The following is a 19,763-nucleotide window of genomic DNA, read 5'->3' on the forward strand; positions in this document are numbered from 1 at the left end:
CCCGTGGCAACGGGTTGGGGCTGGGCGGGCTGCGAGGTCCCTTCCAACCCAAACCATTCTGCGATGCCATGAACACGACCCCACCACCTGGGCCTTCACTTGTGCTTCCCGGCAGCAGATCTGGCCCAGCAGCAGTGCCACCATCACAGGCTGCCGAGACCTCTGCCAGCTTCTGGCTTTACCCTTTTGTTTCTTACAGTTGTGACTCATCAGGAGGTTACAGATTCCTGTATTTGGGCAAGGGCTCACTCAGGAGTGTGGGTCTCCAGCATCTTATGTGGGCTTACGAGCGCTGTGCACAACATCTTCACGTCCCACTCTTGATCTAAACTGAGGGAGGTCTCATCACCTCTAGGAGTGACCTCCCTGCCACTTCGGGCCCATCCTGCTGGGGAAGAGCGGTGGCAGTTACTCATGGCTGTTCTAGGAAAGTGGAAAAGGAAGCATGCTGAGGAGTCGCCAGTTCACGCAAGCGATCATTCAGGAAAAGCTTTCAGTCACCGTCACACACGACTTGGCAACTTGGATGGGCATATTTCACAGATTCCACTGAGATGCCCTAAAAATACTGTCAAAGAAGGAAAAAAAAAACCCCAGAAAGACAAACTTCCCCTTCTCATTGAGCCAGCTGGGGACTATCCAGATCTTTTCTTACAATTCTGAGAAATAATGCACCCGGCAACAGTTCGTTTTTGTTCGCTTTAATCCAAAAGCACATCATTAAAAATGGTTTAAAAATACTGTACAGAGTTGTTTCCATTTCTCACGTTGCTGAGCTTCATTGGCTAAAAATACAAAACCAGAAAACCCTTTCCACTCGTACTCAACCCTTTTCCTCTGAAACCAAACTATTTAAACACCCTAATTTGTTTTCTGTGCCCACAGTGGCACATAGCTGCATGCTGCTCCAGCAGCTTCACGGGTACCACTTAAGAGTTACTTCCCCGCTCCTGGAATGGGCGGTGCTGTTGAGGTCTGTGAGTGCACGTGCTGTGAGTGTACTTGGAGCTCTTTGACAGTGTTTTCTTCTCTGATCCAAAATGACTACAAGCCGTTGTTATTGTTCCCTTCCCTTAATGCGCTGTTTCCTAAGACATGAGTGAGGCCACTTTGTAAGTGAGGAAGCTCACCAGAGATGCAGAGGCCACCCCTGAATTCCACACTGCTGCCGCCACTGCTGTTTCAGCCAGAGGGAGCAGTCTGCTTCTCTGCACTCCAGCAGGCTTAGGCACCCACATGCCAGGAGGGCCAAGACCTGTGTTCCGCTGACAGACTCACACCCAAAGGATACGTCTGGGACGGCAACTGCTCTGGCCCTGCTCAGGTAGACAGCGTGCAGCACAGAAGGAGCAGTGATCCCAAAGCAAGTGGCTCACAGCTGCAGGGGACCAGACAGGTTAGGAAGCAACACAGCCTAGCTCTGTGCCACTCGAAAACTTCTTTTAATGCAAGGCTTTGACGTTACTGAGAGAACAGTAAGTAGGAGAAACGAAGCCTGTCTGGATGCCAGAGAACACACTGCTTCCTCCCAGGTCTCTCTCAGCTCAGAGGAGACAGAGCATTTTGGAAACTGTATTCCTTATGAGCTGAGCAGCTTGCAGTTGGCATAAATACACTTAGCACAAGTAACTTATGACTGAACTTAAGATGAATAATGTGAGGAGTAGCTGCCTCTGTGTGCCTGAAGGCATGCCCTCAACCAGACTGAGGGAGAATGGGAGCATAACAGCTGGGTGAAAGAAAGGAATGCTGAACTGAGCAGAGGTGTCACCAGCCTTAAAATGAAAAGCCCTAGAAAGATTACAGAAGAGGACCAGAGCAGAGAATCTGTGAACACCTAGAGAAAAAAGAACAGCTCAATCTACCTCTGTGTGTATTTTCTCTAGGTTCTTAAGGGTCCCAGGATGTCTGGCCAGCAGACTGCTTAGACCTTGATAACAGCCTCAGTTTTGCATGGCCGTGCATGGATCCAGCTCACTGGCCCCACAGTGGAGGCAGTCTTTATCTCAGCTGCCTGACTGTCCACTACTCAGGCCAAGCATTACGGCAATGCTATCATCACCAGCCGTCCCCTTGTGAGGTAGGTAGTTTACCTGTGCAAGGATAATTGGTCATTTTAATGGCCCGTCAAAGTCTGGCCATCAACCTTAAAAACTTGATCTAAACATCAGAAATCTAAGCTCTAAGCTATCTAAAAAGGTTACCCCAAATCCCAGTACCTGCTTCTGTCAGCAAATGCCTAATATCCCAAGTGCTATCACGCAGCTGAGAAAACACTGACCACTGCCAAAAACGGACATGTATCTCCCAGCTGAGCGTAGCAAACAATACCTTGCCATGAGTACAGAGGACTTGGCAAAAGGTCCAGTAAAATGAACAGCAAGGCATCTCATTGACTGAATGGGATTTAGGATCATTCTGAGACAGGTAGAAACAAAATCCCAAATGACTGTGGCTCTGGGCAGCCTGGTCTAGTGCTTGGTGACCCTGCGCGTAGCAGAGGGGTTGAAAATGGATGATCATTGTGGTCCTTTTCAACCCAGGCCATTCTGTGATTCTACAACAACACTCTTCCAGGCACGAGAATCATCAGCCCAGCAAACAGCCACATTCTAAACTGCAACTTAATGTTCTTGTGGCAACTGTATACCTGGGTCCCAGTGCATGGGAATAATTTTAAAGTTAGCCTATTGGTGCTCTCTGTAGTTTTAGTGTAAAGAATAATAAATCTGAGAGAAGAAGAAAGAAGATACACCCATCTTCAGATTTCCAGAGAGATCAGTTTGAACTGAAGAGAAAAGCAGAGAAGTCTCTACAGTTCTGTTTTCAACCATTCAGAAGTGATCTCGTTGTAGTTCTTCCTCCTTTTCACTTTGTAAGTCAAAGTTTGGGAATATTCTGACAACAGATGCTCCCAGTAGCAAGAGACATCCTCCATCTGCAAGTGTTCAGTGATGAATTGGCGTCCCCTAGAGACACACAAGGCACAGTCAGAACCAATTTCTAGTTCCTACAATAGTCTTTGGTTTTGTTTTATATGCATATCAACTTTCACTCTTCTGTTGTTTGTTTTTTTTTTCCCAAATGAGAAACAACATGCATTGCTCTGTACAGTCTATTTCGATTTCACAACCTTCATTCACTCTTACGGCTTCTGACACTTGCACTGCTTTTGTCATCCTCAAGATGGTATTTGTTATCTGGGATAATAAATATCAGCTTTTACATATCAGATGCAGCCTGAGCAGCAGTGCTACATGCTGCTTCAGAAGGCAGCCGCTGCCAGCCTGGGTATATAATGGTTTTAATGCAGACACAGCTCCCAGGGGCCAACTCACTTCATACTGAGACAAAAGCTCCTAACATCTGATAGCTTTCAGTGGGGTTCCTGACACAGGTCACATCTGAACCAAAGACCTAAACACACAATCTCCAGGTCCCCCCGCTTGTTATAAGGTCTCTAAAACTCCTGCTGTTATTGCAGAAGAATAATATGCTTTACCCTATTAATACTAGGCTGGCTTTGATAGGTAACCCCTTCAAAAGCCGTGCAAGAAAATGTTTTGGAAGAAGAGTGCCTGACAGACACAAAGGACACACAGCTTACCTCTCTGCGATTTCCTGTGCTATGTTGTCATTTTCCTTTGCAAACTGCAACAGCTCCCTAAAATGCAGACAAAAAAATGCTATGAAACAACTAGTTTAGTGGGGAACTACAACTCAACTTAGCTAAACTATTGCAGAGGATGAGATTAAGGATTTAGAGCCGAGCAAGGATTTCAGAGCACAGAAAAAACATGCCATTCATATTTGTTTCATATCAGTCCTGGACAGCATGCTGAAATCCAGGAGCTAACAGATTTTCAGCCTAGTAATATGTTCTTCTTCCTCTTATCTGTGTTTCTGTGCTCACTTGCAGAGATATTTAAGTACCTAATGCCTACTGATTTCAGCGAGGGTGAAAGACCTATGTACCCCAGTGAAACCATACTCTGTAAGAAATACAAGCAAATGGCTCTCTGGGTGTGATAATAGAGAAAGAAGAACATGACCTCCAACAGCCTTTGTCTGATGCATAGGAGCAGAGGCTCTTCATAGTGTAAGCCACACTCCCAAACAGAGCAGTGTCTCCTTGTGCCATGCAGTGTCCCACTGAGCATAGCTAGGATCACACACCTGACATCAGAGAGGTCTGATTTGACTGGGATGTAGTGGACCCAGGGCTTCAGCTGCTGATAGAAGAACTCCAACCACTCTTCTCCGACGTGAAAGACGAGTGAACCACACAGGAAGAGGTGTTTCAACCGGAAACTGGCGGCCACTCCCCGGAAATTAAACAGATACCTTTAAAGGGAGAAGGAAAGATGTTACACCTGGCATTTCGGGAGGAAATACCCAAAGAAACTGGACTCTGAGTACTGCTAACATTTTCTCAGTGGCCATAGCACAAGTAAACTGAAGTTGAAGATGCTCTAGGTGAGTTTCTGGTGCCAAACAAAACGTAGGGGGGAAATCTAGGAGGAAGAAAGACCTGCCTACGGCAAACCAAAGGAGGCTTCACCAACCACTGCCTAAAAGGCACGGAAGGTCACACCTTGAATGCTGTTTCTGTGGCTCTGCACTACCGACAAAAGGCTCTGTTCGCACAAGTAGCTCTTCCCCAATTCTGTTGTCTTGAAATGAGCTTTTTTGTTCGTTGTTCTGCTTTTCCATATCTATTCAGCCTTTTTTTGTTTATCTTCTGGGGTCCTGCTTTAATCTGAAGCTAATCGTTTCACATTAACTTGGGAATGCAACCTTAGGAGGTTAAACAGACTAGCACAAAACAGATGGACTTTGCAGATAACAAAGAATCAACAATCTTGTTTTCAGTATTTTCTGCCAAGTTAGTAAAATGGGCCTGACTGGGGGTGATTCCTCTTAGCAAAACGCATCTCAGAGGCATGTTTGTTCGTTTGTTTCCTTGCTTTTTCAAACCCACGTTTCTCCAATTACATGGAAAGCTGTTTTTCCTGTGGGTAAAAGCCCTCAGTACATGGAAGTAATCTTTGAAGTCAAACACTGGGCTGGGGGAAGGGAGTTTTGGGTGAGATGGGGATATAGCTGAACTTGGTTCAACAGTAAGTGAAAGGAATTAAATCTGAAATTATTTTGCATTCTTTGTATTATCTAGGAGCTCAAGGCAGGGATGAGGAGCATACTGTACTAGGGACTGAACAATGATATTAGAGACAGAACAAGAATAGTGGTCTAGAAGTAAGAAAATAACTCTGTTCAGCTTTATCCATGGCTCCCACTATCTGTGACCGTAGCAGAAATACTAAATCATGTCTTGAAGCAGTGATTGAGCACCTGATGGGAAGGCAGGACCAACCCAGGAGAGCTCAGGTGCAAGCAATGCAGCTGAATGACTGGAAGGGGTGGAGCCAGAATCCACCTCTTCCCAGACCTCATTTAAGTGTTAGCAGTGGAAGCAAAAGTATATTGCTGAAGATCCCTGCCTACTAGAGGTCTTCTAAAGGTAAGCAGTTTTTGTTTCTTTGTTTCTGTGTCTATAGTTGCTGCATTGGGGCTTGTTCTCATGTGCTGTAGCCTAGACCTGTGCAACTCTGCTATTACTGCTGTACTTTCCATTGCATTACAATGACCTCAGCTACCTCACTGAGGGCTGCTCTCAGACAGACCTGTATAGCACCTACATGGAAGGAAGCAGGTAAGAAGTTCTCGTTGACCGTACTAGTCCTTGCTTCTCACAGCTACACCCAGAAGTGTGGCTTCTGAGTTAGGCAATCTGATTGCAGCCCCTCTTTTTGTACCTGTGTTTTTCTACTGACAAACTGAAGTCAGTAACACATCACAGGACCACTGCAAGGGCTAGTCATCCAGAACAAGCTCCACAGAGTCCACGTACTGCTGCTGACAATGACTATTGATAGTTATTTCTACGTGGGGCTAAGACAGAACAGTGAGAGAGTGTCTTAGTCCATACTGTATGAAGGGCTTACGAGGCATCATGAGTTTGGGGAAGTCTATGTGTAACAGAAGGGAGAAATCTGGGCAACAGTTTAGTGAAATATCAAATGAGACAAGTCAGTCACATTTGCACAAAAACATACATTCAGCTAAATGACTGAGGTTTTTAAAAGAGCAGATTTTTAGCTGGTGGAGTTGCAACTAAACGATTTTAAACCAAAAGAGAAATCAAAACATCAGACATAAAAGCACATACAAATTAAGTCTGTATCTTTACACAGAAAGCCACATAAGTGTTACACCAAAAACTCCTCCTTAAAGTAGTTAAAACATAAAATCCATTGTAAATCAAAACCACATCCTCCTAGACAACATAGCAAGTATGAATCAGTACTGTATCTGTTCAATCACATTTCAGGTTCTCTCTTTTTAATGTATACATCCCATGGCAACATTTGCCCCAGTGTACATATGAAGATACAGTTCCTTATGTCTTTGAAGGTAGTAAAGCTATTACTGTAACACACACATGCACAATAATGGAATATACAGGTTGGAAGGGAAATAGAAAGAAAAACATATAGTAAGCCCTACTGACTTAAAAACAAACAACAACAATAAAAATGCCCCATGCTCCTCTCCCCTCAAAAAATAACCAAAAACCATAAAAATAGATGTATTTTCTAACTATGTGCTTATTAGCGGTCTAAGATCTCTCCTAAAAGCACTTTATTTCTCCTGAAGTGACAGAGGAAAGCTGATGCTGACAAAGGCCATGCTATGCTCCCTAATTTTCAGCTGCTATATGTCTGTTCAGATGCTTCCTTGTCTGTGTGGAGTTGGTTACTGGAATTAGATCTTAAAATAAAAAGAGACAATGCACCATGCAAGCAAGGAAAGAAATATCCCATAGCCCTTGACCAACTTTACTCTTCAGAACTCTTACTTGTATTTGCAGTGATCAACCAGTGGAATTTCCTTTGCAGGAGGCTTCCCTAAGGTGTCCTTAAAAAGAATATTAAAAAAAAGTAAGTTTTTTTTTTTTTTTACAGTGATTTCAAGTTCATTTTCCTTCTCAGTTACAAATAAAGCTAAAGTCACAAAACCTTCCATCTGCACTTCTGAGGAAGCTTTCCCTGGTGGGCTTTTAGGAGCATTATGAAGCACTGAGACCCTTTCAGACAAGAAAAAAATTATAGTAAATTACACATTGCCTGTAAACAAATGCCAAAGCAAACACATTAAATGATACATTTTTAGTTGGCAGCTACAGAGCTGAAAACAGCTTGGGACAATGGACTACGTGAAGCCAAGTGTAACTGGATTAGCCAAGACAGTCTGGAGAGAACTGGACTGTGCACAAAGTATGGAAGTAAAAAGTTACCAGCAACAGTTATCAGAATGTTATCAGCAGCAAGACAAAAAGATGGAGATGACAGAAAAAGGTTTAGAAAGACTGACAGCAATATGCAGGCAGCTTGGGGTTAGAAGGGGAAGAAGTTGGCTAATTTTTCAGGAATGGAAGAGGAGAGAACTGGCATTGATTCATTTTCTTATCTGTGCTGGCTTTCCTGAACAGAAAGCACAGATGGGAGGGGAAGGAAAAAAAAAAAAAAGGTTGGCCTGGCGGGCTCTAGAGACTGCTGCCTTTCATCCACCAGAGAGCTGTGGCTATCAGCAGATTTACAAGCCTCCCTCCTGCTACAGGATCACTCGTAACTCCCCAACAAGATGCATCTCAATCATCAAATCTACCTTTGGCTACCCTTTCTGGTCCTCGTGCCCAGAAGACAGAAAACACCCACACACCTTCTCAGATTTCCAAGCCTGGTTTTTGGTGTACTCTGCATCAACAAGTTCTGGGTTTTCTCGGGACAGCAGAATGAGGGGATCTCTTTCGGAGCTCGTCCTGCACAAGAAACGCCACTGGTTATTGCCAAAACATCTCACCCCATGTAGCCACCTAGATACAGGACTCAAGATATTCTCTTCTTCAGGTTGATCTTGTTAAGTCCCCAGAAGTCATTAAGTACTAACCATACAGTACACGTCTGTCCAAGGGTATATTAGTAGGAGAAAACATGAGCCAGCAGTGTGCCCAGGTGGCCAAGAAAGCCAATGGCATCCTGGCTTGTATCAGAAATAGTGTGGTCAGCAGGAGCAGGGAAGTAATTGTCCCCCTGTACTCAGCACTGGTGAGGCCGCACCTCGAGTACTGTGCCCAGTTTTGGGCCCCTCACTGTAAGACAGACATCGAGGCCCTGGAGCGTGTCCAGAGGAGGGCAACAAAGCTGGTGAGGGGCCTGGAGCACAGGCCTTATGAGGAGCGGCTGACGGAGCTGGGATTGTTCAGTCTGGAGAAGAGGAGGCTCAGGGGAGACCATATTGCCCTCTATAACTACCTGAAGGGAGGTTGTAGTGAGCTGAGGGTCAGCCTCTTCTCTTGTGTGACTAGTGATAGGACTAGAGGGAATGGCTTCAAGCTGCATCAGGGAAGGTTCAGGCTGGACGTTAGGAAATACTACTTCTCTGAAAGGGTGGTCAGGCATTGGAATGGGCTGCCCAGAGAGGTGGTGGAGTCACCGACCCTGGAGGTGTTCAAAGAGCATTTGGACGTTGTGTTGAGGGACGTGGTTTAGCGAGAACCATTGGTGATGGGTGAATGGTTGGACTGGGTGATCCTGTGGGTCTTTTCCAACCTTAGCGATTCTATGATTCTATGATCCAAGGCTTAATTTCTTTTTTTCACTTATAGTAAATAGTTAATATTTAATAATATTATTTAAGCACTTCCCAGGACAAATCAGTAGAGATGTTGCTTCCTTTGGGCTTTATACTAATGAGTGCCAAATACATTAACTACTTTCTAAGTCAGAGAGCTAGGGACACTAAATGTGTACAGCCCTGCTCCCTGTCACACCAGTTTAAACCCTTGCTGATAAACAAGGTCAAGACATCTGTCTTAGTTTCAGTTGGGATGGAATTGTTCAGAGTGTCTGGTATGATGCTGTGTTTTAGTTCTAGGAAAAAAAAATGATGCTGATAACACACTAATGTTTATAGTTGTTGCTAAGTATTGTTATACAGAGCCATAGCTAGTGTGGTTTATTAGCAAAGAGCTGGGAGAGGATAGAATGAGGACAGCTGACCTAAACTGGCCAAAGGAATATTCCATACCATATGACATCATGCAGAAGGAGAGTTTTGAAGAGAGTGGGAGCTCATCTCGCTCTCTTCCACTCGCTGTGGGGCTAGCTAGCCATTTGTCAGACTCCAGGAGAAGCAATCTCCAGAGAAAGATCCTTCCCCACTGGCAGTCAGCCCTTAAATGGGTTCTAGGAGAAGTGGAGCCAAGCTCCATCCTTTCCAGTCACGCAGGTGAATTGCCTTCACCTGTGCTCCCATGGCTGACTCAGTGCTTGCCTCAGGTGGTTCAGGCTGGGATTCAACAGTTCCCATACAAGGTGTGATAAGCTCACCTGGATCCTCGGAAATATCCTTTAGAGATTTTTTTCTTCCATGGCCATTTTTCTGCGGATCTGAAATATTGTTTATACATGGCGATGTATAAATAAATAAAATAAAATATGCAAATAAATGATTTGATAAATCCATGAAACAGTGCTCTCGTCAGGTTTCACAGCATGATCTCATTTTACTATTCTTCATTTTTGACGGAAATCACTTTCTTCATAACAGCACAAAAACTTCTCTGCTATGTCCAATGAAACATTTTCCAGTGAATATGGTGGTCGAGACACGATACAGGCTACTTTTCAGAGCACCTTCCAGTGAAAAAAGTAGATTACACACAAACACCCTTATCAAGCTTATGCCTTTAAGGATATTAAAATCACCCTAAAATTTTAATCCACTTTTTACATTCTTGCTTTATTTTTCTGTACTTTATCAACTACAGATAGTGCAAAATGAATAATTTCTGGCCATTGTCATTTCCCATTAAAAAAAAAAAAAGGCCTGATATTTTAGATTTAAAACACAGGGGCTTATGCATTCAAAATGAAACTCACTTGGGGAAACAAACTGTGTTCTTCAAAATAACTATTCACTTTATTCGCTTTATTTTTGCCAAAGCAATGGCCTGCCTCTCCCTAGGGAACTCTTTGTTGAACATTTCTGTTGCACCTAGGTTGGTATGTAGGCATCCTGATCCCCCACGTGCCCTGTACAGGCCAAGCTTTGTATCTGCTTGTAATCCAGTGACATAAGTGGGGTTCACTGAGAAAGCACAAATAAATAAACGCTTCATTGGATTGCATTAACTTATATTAGGCGTCAGGTATGGACTAGTCCCTTCCTCTCAAAATCTTCAGAGTCACATCCTGATGCTAACTGATTGACATCAAGCATGTTTTTTTCTAGTTATGTTTCTATGCTCATTCGCTGTTACATGCTTTATTTGTCACTCTCCAGAGGAAATAGCCCCTTATTCTGCTAATAGTCAAAGATCTTGCCAGAAGAAAGACTCCAAGTCAGAAATACCTTCTGTCTCGCTGTCTTAATCTCGGCCTAGTAATTACTCGTGTTTTTTGGGAATGATTCCAGGTTTCTCTACTGCACAATACTCATGTGAAAGCAGACCTAAAGAAGGCTTTCCTTTACCCTCTCAGGAGTTTACACAAACATTCTAAATCATCCCTGCAGTAAAACAAAACAAACAAACAAAAAAAAAACAGTAGGTGGAAGAAAAAATATTATTTCTATGCGTCAAGGAAGATTTCTGCAGGCAAGAGATAACTCCTGCTTTATTGACAAAGCTTGTCCCACCAAAATTATAGCAATCAGGCCCTGACAGCATGAAGAATGCAATGACTTTGTCCTCTGCATTCCTTACAAAGTGCTGGAAACAGAGACGTTAATTGTAACTTCTAGTTACATCATCCAAGGATTCCATGGAGAATTCTTATACAGCAGTTAGGCTGTATGCATCCAGTTAATGACAAGCAGCAGGAGAGACCACCAGCCAACACACCTATGGCTTTGGACTTCAGTGTTGCCATAATCCTGCTCAGAGCTATGTGGCTTTTACTGTGTTTTTTGTTTTCCATTAAGCCTCCCCCCAGTACACTCATTTCCAAAACATACCTTCTGAGGTCTTCTCTCATGAGGTCCCAGCGCCCTAAGCCTGTTGGGTAAATAGGCCAAACAGCTGGTCCTCCTTCCCAAAATGTCCAGGCAGGATACATTATATCATTGTATTCAGCTGTCTGAAGAAAATGGAGAGTAATATAAGAGTAAGAATAATATTTACTTCAGTTTATTGACAGCTCACCAGCAATACTGTCCCTGTGGGGAATTCTGTACGCTTTCCCTGCTCTATGAGCACCTATGAGAACTTCATGGTCACCACGGTATAGCTGGGGTTCACAGGAACACAACTCAACAGAGAAAAGCCAGTGTGTGTCAACATGCATACTTGCTCTGAGTGAGCCACTGGACAAGCTGAAGACCCTCTCCAACAAAAAGATTCTGAAAAGGCTATGTCTTGCTGCATGCCAACATGGAACTTCCATGTTAGAAAACAACAAAGGTCCATGATATAGCTGATTAGTAAATAACATAACACCTGAGCTCTGTTCAACTTTCCAAAATCTTTTGTCTATGCGTAGCTCCAAATAAGTTCTACTGATCATAAGCTAAGAGGTATTATCTCCCCTGTCATATAAGCACTTGTAAACTATTTTACATTTAGGTTTCCAGCAATTCAATTCATTCCAGCCTTCTCACCAACCACTTGACAATTCACTACAACAAACATCCAAGTCGTGTAAGAATTCCAGTTTCTCATTCCTATCTGAAGGCTTAAATTCTCATTTAATCAGAAGGAAAAACAGCACTTCAGTAAGACTAAATGCTTCCATGGAACCAGACCATGGAACCAGGCTGCTTCTTTGCACTAGTAATAAACTTTCTATCCAAATTATCCACCTGTCACCTGGAGATACTAGAGAGCCTCCAAGTCCATGAAGGTAGTTAGGAGGCTGGTGTACATGACATATGAAAAGAAACTGAGGACTGGGTTTTGTTCATGCACAGGAAAAAGAGGCTTGGGGGAATCTAAACGCTGTCTTTTGCAACCCAATAGCAGCACGCAGAGAAGACAGAGGCAGACTCTTCAAAAGTGCACTGAGAAAGACTAACTGGAAACAGATTATTATTACGAATAAAGAAGTTCTGGTTTAATACTGGGAAACATGTTTTTTCATTCTGATACAGAGCACGTGCCCAGAGGGACTGCTGACATCCTGTTCTTGAAAATGCTCAGAACCTGACAGGATGCAACAGCAAACCAAGTGCTTGAATGTTAGCACTTGCAATGCTGCACTGAAACTCTAGAGATAGTTTTAGGATGCCTGGGGGTTAGGCAAAGGTTATGGATCATATTAGAGTTCAGACTGTGTAAGCTGAAGACCTGGGTTTAGGGTAATTTAGCAGAAACAGAACGGGGCCTGAGCAAGCAAGGACAAACAATTTATTGCATCTTTTTGCATCTAATGGTCTGCTGGGCTTCAGCCAAGTACGGGGTCATGATCAGGATTGTAGAATTTGGGCATACTGGGCATATACTAAGGCACAGCAAGATTTCCTGAAGCTAGAGTTGTAAGGATATTTTGTTGGCAATGATGAGACACTGTAGTACAATCAGATTTAACAATGGAGAAGCATGAAAACGTACAGGAGGGCTTTCTAGTGTGGGAACAGGGAACGAGAAAGCAAATGTCTCTGTGTGTGTGTGGCTCTGTGTGTGTGCACGTTTGGAAATGGAAAGAAGAATCCACAGGAAAGGGGTTCACAGGAGACAGCATTAATACAGAAAAGAAATATCTAAGAAACACTTATCTGTGGTACCAAAAAGAGAACTGAAATACTCATATTGACTGAGCTGGCTGATGATGAAAAATCCTTAAAAGTGCTGACAAGCTATGGCTACAATTTTAACAGAGGCATTGTAGCAAATCACAGTGATGTTGGCATATATCCAGTCCAGCTGTGCATCATTCCACTGTGGTAGAGGTACTTTTTTTTGACTTGGAAGAGAAGCTAATGAGGGGAAAACTGTTCCATTAAATAAATCTGCAAGTCTGTCTACTAGAAAACTGGAAGCAGAAAGAAGCATAAAGAACAAAAAAGAACAGTTTTGACACACAGGAAATCTGAGGGGAACCATCCTCAAAAATACGTTATCAAGAGAAAGGAGGAGACACATGTTTCAGAAATGCTCAGCTTTTAAAGGTGTGCATACCTTACTGAAGGAGAAGACTGGGATAATGGGTTTCATCCACTTGGGGACCTGAGGGTAGTCTCTTACATTAATCACCATTTCCATATCAGGGAGGCGGTTGATGATCCCGTGAATGAAATGCTCAACTCCACTGCATCTGTGGAGAAATGGCACATCTCACAGAGAGCCACAAGGAGAAGGAAGAATGCTGGAGTGTCTTGCAGGCATCTCTATGCACAGGAGCAGAAGAAACAGAAAGCCTGAGCCATAGCACAGTGCAGGCTGGAACTGCCCATAGCAGCCTTTAAGCCTCACTGCCATACAGACACCAGTGAAGCAACACATCTTGTTAAACCTGACTTGATCTTCAGATTTCTCTGGGATCCCACAGTCAACTAGCCCTCACAATGATACTTCCTTCTTGCCTACATTTAATCCTCAATATAATTTCCTAGGCTCCTGTCCTGATAAGGAATCGAGACCTTGAAATGACACACCATTATGCTCAGTGACTTCCAACTTGTCAGGGTTGGAAGTACTGGAAGTATTCCTATGTCCCAGGTATGGAGACAGGATCTTCTGAATGGCTCTTACCTTGCAGGGAACATGCAGTCATGTTCACGGTACAACTTGTTCTTAATGATTTGGTAGTGTGTCCCGAGCTTCCGGCTCACCACATCTGATATTGTCTCCTTGGAAATGCCACTTCGAAAAGGAGCCAGGTCCTGTTTCCACACACTGAAACAAAACAATTGGCCATCATTAGGTACGTCAGGGGGATGCTGCACATTAAATTACTGCAGCATACGAGAGAGGTTTCTAGCTACAACAAGCTTTATGTGGCTTCCAGCTCTGCTACACATGGCATAACAGAGGATTCAACTTAAGTCACTTGAAACAGTCACTACTCTGAGACTCCAAAGTCCCAGCTTTGCTCTATGATGATCTATGTGCTGTAACAGACACGGAGAGTTCCCCTCTACTTTTTAGTAGACACTGCATCAATGGCTTGGTTTAATGCAACACTGCACAGACCCATCTGAAGGGGTTGAATCAAATGTGGGGTGATCAAACACTGGCAAAGACTGCCCAGAGAGGTTGCGAGGTCTCTGGTCTGATTGGACACCGTCCTGTCCATTTGCTCTAGGTGGCCCTGCTTGAACAGGGAGGTTGGACTTCCTGATCTCAAGAGGTCCCCTCCTACCACAATGATTCTGTTATTCTGTATCAGACAGAAAAATGTAAACTACATAAAGAACTGTTACAGTACAGATAGGCTGACAAAGTATATAAGCAGGGATGCAAATGTAACAAGCTGGCGAAGGGGAAGAAAGTTGAAGAGTTTCATAGCACCTCCACATTGCTGTCTGCTACCTCTCTATTGTCACTAACAAGCCAGACTTTCAGGCCTTGGCCACCCAGACAGAGAAAATCTGACACAAGTAGAATCTGTTACCTAAGGAAAAGGATTGGCTTTCACTGTTCTGCTGCACATTTGCATATCTCCAGATCAGCTATCAAAATGAACTGAGTTTCTTGGTGTCATACAAGTGTTCCTTAACAAGCAGCACACAGCACCATGCCAAATGAATCCGTGATCTGTAACGATCCTTCTTAATCTATTTTAAAATATTTTGCGTGTACTTATTTCCCTCAATTTTAAAAGTCCATCAGAAAAACTTGTTAGCAACACACATTGTACAGAGGGAGAATGCAGAGTGGATTTCTAATACAGAAATATCACCAGCTGTGTATGGAATTATTGTGTGGTTATGTATGAGATGCTGACTCAGTTTATGTTGTTCAGTCACAGAGGACAACAAGGATGGTGGGCAATCTGCAGGTGGACACAATTTGTGCTGGAACTATGGAAGTTTCAAACAATGCCATTAATAAACTTCTTCTTATAAGCACTGCAACCTACGATGGCTGCAGATGTGCTATGTTAGAGCCCAAATATTCTACAGCTAACTCCTATCCATCAGTGCTGCTATCATGGCCATAGTCCTGTCCAGTAAAAAGGAAACCTATCTCTTACCTTTGGTGGCAGCTACAATTCTCCTTTACACATGGTTTATAGACTTCCACAGCTCTGTTAATTTGATCGGTTATTGTTTTCCATTTGGCATCTAAAATACACAGACAAAGCAAAGGAATTAACTCATTAAACAACCAGAGCAACCAGCAGAAGCTGAGCAGCACTTCTGCTCCAGCTGGCGGCAGGGCAATAGCAATGCACCATGATCCTGGGGCACACTTCAGCCCACACAGCTGAACTAGAGTACGCCTGACACCGACCGTGCCCCCGCTGACACAATCCTGACCCTTCAGCCCATAACTGTTCCACTGACGCTGCCTGCTGAGAGGTGACATCGGTTCCTTTAGCACAGGCTTGCTGCCTGCAGGCTGTGAAACCAAACTGGGCTCCCTGAGCGCACATTAGAGAACAACTGTTGCACTGAGCTAGCTGCATCCCGCTACGTAACTACAAGGAACTGCCGGACTTTTTCCCCTGATCTCTGAAATGACTTTCTTGCTACAGTTAAGTGATGAAGGCAGAAAGAAAGAACAAATTCCAGTTTTCCCAGCTGACACATGGGAGCCGTTCACATCACTACCTCTGTAGGTGCGAGGGGATGCGCTGGCAGTGAGCACAACGCACGGCGGAGCTCAGGAGATGACATCCTTCACCGGGACACGCTGCCCACCGCCAACAAAGAGAAGGGGAGGGAAGGCCAGGGACCCAGCGGTACCCACCGCCGGGCCACCCAGGTGCGGGCTGATGGGGCGTTGGGCCTGGCAGCCCCTCCCTACCTGTGCTGGGACGCCCTATAAAAAGCAACTGGGGAGAGCCGCTCCCTTTCCCGCCCACGGCGCGTGGTGTTCCCCACAGCCCCTCTCGCTGAGCCAGGTACGCGCCGGCGGCTGCGTCCCCAGCCAAGCCTCGACCCGCTTCCCTTGCTCACCTGCTGGCCCGCCCGCCGCCGCTCCCGAAGGCCACACGGCAGCGGCGGCCACGAGCGCCCACAGCGCCAGCGCCGCCCGCTCCATGCCGCTGCCTGCGCGCCCCGCCGCCGGGGGGCGGTGACTCCCTAAGCAAAGATGGCGGCGGCCGCCGGCCCAGCAAACATGGCGGCGGGAGGTGAGGCTTGCGTGCCGTGGTGCGGCTTGATGGGAGATGTAGTTCCCGCCGCCGCTCTGTGGGCGCGCCGTGCCGCCGCACCTCTAAAAGGGTTGGGCATTAGCAGACGCTGTCCTGCGTGAATTTGATTGCTGCTTCTTCTCAAGGTAGAGTGTGGAAAAGCTTGTTTGCTCTTCAGGGGGTCTGTGTATAAAAGTGCGATCTTTAAGCTGTCTTTCCTAGTCCAGATTGGCTTTTGCTGCTGTTGGATCCCAGGGAGAGGTGCTGTGGCCTCACGGTCATAGGGAGGAGCCATTACATTTAGAGATGTGGACCTGTTGGAATGCGTTCAGAGGAGAGCCCCAAATAGGATCCCAGGGATGGAACCCCTCCCCTGCAAGGACAGGCTGAGAGAGCTGGGACTGTTCAGCCTGAAGAAGAGAAGGCTCCAGGGAGACCTGAGAGTGGCCTTTCAACATCTAAAGGGAGGCTGTAAGAAGGAAGGGGACAGTCTCTTTAGCAGGGTCTGTGACGATAGGACAAGGGGAAATGGTTTCAAACTGAAACAGGAGCAATTTAGACTAGATATAAGGAAGAAGTTTTTTACAATAATGACAGTGAGGTTGTAGGTATCTGTAGGTTAGACTGAAGAAATAGTTACCTAACAGCAGGCCAATGGTGAAAAGCACATGCTGAGGAGGAGCGTGAGGGTTTTCCAAGGACTGATAAATTGTGGAGACTAGTAGTTCTGAATGTCATAGAGCTGATAAACTTGGGCACAATGCGTAGGTTGAATCTGTGGAAGGCCAGAAGTAGATACTAATATCAGCAGTGGATTTTGTGACTGGAGGACACGGGTTCCTATGTACAAAGACTAGAGGTTTATATGTGCAACCCTTGAAATAAATTACTTTGAAGGGCTTTTTGAACGCCTACTTTGAAGCTGCTAGGGTCAGCGCAACCTTCGGAATGTACAGCTGGAGTTGTCCTCCAACTGAACTACTGGGGATTTAATGAATTATGCATTATCTGCTACTGGTAGTAACAGCTTCCTAGAATGAGAAGCCTGAGTAGCTCTGCCTCATCCCAAACTCATGTTGTGCAGGCAAAGAATTTTTGAGTAAATCAGGGAAGTAATCACTTCTTTCCAGCTTCTGCCAGAGACCTTCTGTCTTCCTTCTTGTGTAGAATCTCTTTCCGTTTTCTTCCACTGACCCTTTCACAGCTGTAGTTGTGATACATCCATGCTAGAGGCTAGTTTGAAGATTCCCCTGTAAGTGTGAACAAAAGGTAGCCTAAAGAAAAATTGCTGATACTTATATATATATGCCCCCAATGGTCTCATTCAGTTTTAGATATTTCTAGAAAAGCTAACTTGCCCATTTTTTCCTAGCATTGCTTTCTGTCTTCCTTAGGTTCCAGACCAGATTTTCTTCCTTCTTTCCCAGCTTGCTTAATGGAGTCATTAGCCTGTTGTTCCAACACTGTTTCTGGCTGTTTCTCACAGCTCTCCACTAGTCTGTTACACAGCTGGTAGAACTGTTGTAGTTTGCTCTGTAGCAAAGGTTATTTCAGGTGCTTTCTCTGAGGCAAAGAGTAGGAGTGGTATTCAACATAAATGTTTAATAGGCCCTGAGAGCTAAGACTTCAAGATGAAGCTCCTTTTGAAGCTACATTTACAGTCTCTGCTCTCCCAGGCTTTGTGTAACGAAAGCACCTCAGGCCAATGTGGTGTGGTTTTGGCATGTGCTGTAGTTTTCCCCCAAGCACTTTGGATGGTTGTAGGCCTTAGAACCCCTTGACTCTCACTTCAAACACACCCTTTGCCTCACCTTCTCTACCTTCTTAATTTCCTACAAGTCCAGAGCTCTGTGAAGGAGCATCTGGCTCTGATCTTTGATACCTTCCCTCAATCACATTCCCTCCCTCAGTTTTTCTCTGCCAAATCAAGTGCAAACACCCACAAATTGACTTTCATCATGTTCCATGTGCCTGGAGTGGAAAACCACTTGGCTGTAAGTCTGGTGTCCTTGCTTTACATATTCAGCATAGGTTAAAAGAAGGGTGCTTGGGAGAGTGATAGTTCTCTAAGCTGGTTATAAGGCTGACCTAAAGAAAATGTTTTCTAGATCTTGAGTTTCTCTCAAAGCTATAATCTGTCTCTTCTACTTACTACTGTTTGCTTGTGAAAGGGTGCTGGTAGGGGATTTTCTTCTTTAATTCATCCTTTTGTGCTAAATGAAGGTAGTGGATTTTGTGAATTCCTTGAATAATGGTGAATTTTTCTTATTGGTTCTATTCCACTTGCTGTCACCCACTTCCAAAGCTCATTAGTTGAGCCAAATTCCATCACTGCCTCCTCTTACAACTTTCAGAGTTGTTTTTTTATCTACCTTCCTCTTCTCCCATGTTATCAAAATGGTGTGCTGTAAGAGGATCACCGTGCCTCGGCATCTGGGCCTGGTACCTTTACAAGATTCATTCAGTAGCTGAATTGGTTGTCTTATATACCAGTTTATGCTGTCTTGCAAGCAGTTAGCATGTGGCTGTGGAATGGAGTGATTTTTTTTTTCCTTAGTGCTAGGACTCTACACATGATAAAGACTAGGGCAGTAGTGTGAGTGAGGGCTGATCCTACCTACACTGAAGTTCTCTGGGGGTATGGAGACCTAGAGAAGGTTTATATGTGGATTAAAAAAAAAAGGTGCTAGTAAAAGAAGAAATATCCAGACATGAAGTTTCCAATAGGTGTGAGGTAGGTAATATGATTGTTCCTGTAGATGGTACTTTTGGTCATCAGTGGGGCTAGTCAAGTACAAGAGTGTTAGTCTCAGCGGAGGGAGGAAGGAAGCTCTACAGGTGGCTGAGGTTCAACACTTGTGGTTGACATTGAGGCTTGTGGGGCTGGGCCCAGTCTTTCCCTTAGTAAGGAACGTGGCTTTTAGGGAGCTACTCATGAAGCTTATTTTTGCTCTGGCTGTAAGCTGTGTCCTCTAACGCTATATCTTGTGGAGGTGTTGTTGGACACTCACTGGTATGGTTCAGGTTGCATCTGCAGTACCTGGCTTGGGGATGTTTGCTATTGAATATTCTGTTGCTTTATGCAAAGGATGCTAATTACAGCAGTTGAAGCACTGCATGAGAAACATCGTAACAGAATGAGAGCCAGCAAAGGCTGGAGACTTCAACCTAAGACTGAAAAACGCTCTTGCAGTTCTGCAGGGCATGTGGAGCTACTGAATTGGGCAAAACAAGTGCAGGAGAACCTAGAGTTCAGTCCTGATGAAACCCTGAGTCTGCCAGAAAAGGGAGTCATTAACTCAGCCCTCAGCTAGCCAAGGGATTAAGCCACCCCTGCATGAACAACCAACAGGAAGATGTATGGACCTGTGATGGTAAAACTGGTAGATTCCCTTGCTTCATCAA

The 19,763-nt window shown here is 44.6% G+C and overlaps 2 protein-coding genes across 3 annotated transcripts in view; one reads left to right on the forward strand and one right to left on the reverse strand.

The window, feature by feature from the left end:
- Positions 1-685: 685 nt before the first annotated feature.
- On the reverse strand, positions 686-16,292 carry POGLUT1 (protein O-glucosyltransferase 1). The gene is made up of 11 exons (NM_001012542.2): positions 16,183-16,292; positions 15,255-15,345; positions 13,811-13,954; positions 13,238-13,373; positions 11,080-11,201; positions 9,453-9,512; positions 7,783-7,882; positions 6,920-6,978; positions 4,177-4,344; positions 3,608-3,664; positions 686-2,969 (listed from the first exon to the last, which is right to left on the reverse strand). Exons 1-11 carry the CDS (start codon positions 16,265-16,267, stop codon positions 2,813-2,815), a joined length of 1,179 nt encoding a protein of 392 aa, NP_001012560.2. The 5' UTR covers positions 16,268-16,292; the 3' UTR covers positions 686-2,812.
- Positions 16,293-16,315: 23 nt separating this feature from the next.
- Positions 16,316-19,763, forward strand: part of BCL9 (BCL9 transcription coactivator) — an 83,002-nt gene continuing 79,554 nt past the window's right edge. For both annotated transcript variants that reach the window (XM_046912885.1, XM_040664623.2), the window contains exon 1: positions 16,316-16,504. The gene's annotated coding sequence lies outside the window, so the exon portion shown is untranslated. The remainder of the gene's footprint in view (positions 16,505-19,763) is intronic.

This window comes from Gallus gallus, chromosome 1, assembly GCF_016699485.2.
Source record: "Gallus gallus isolate bGalGal1 chromosome 1, bGalGal1.mat.broiler.GRCg7b, whole genome shotgun sequence".
NCBI lineage: Eukaryota > Metazoa > Chordata > Aves > Galliformes > Phasianidae > Gallus > Gallus gallus.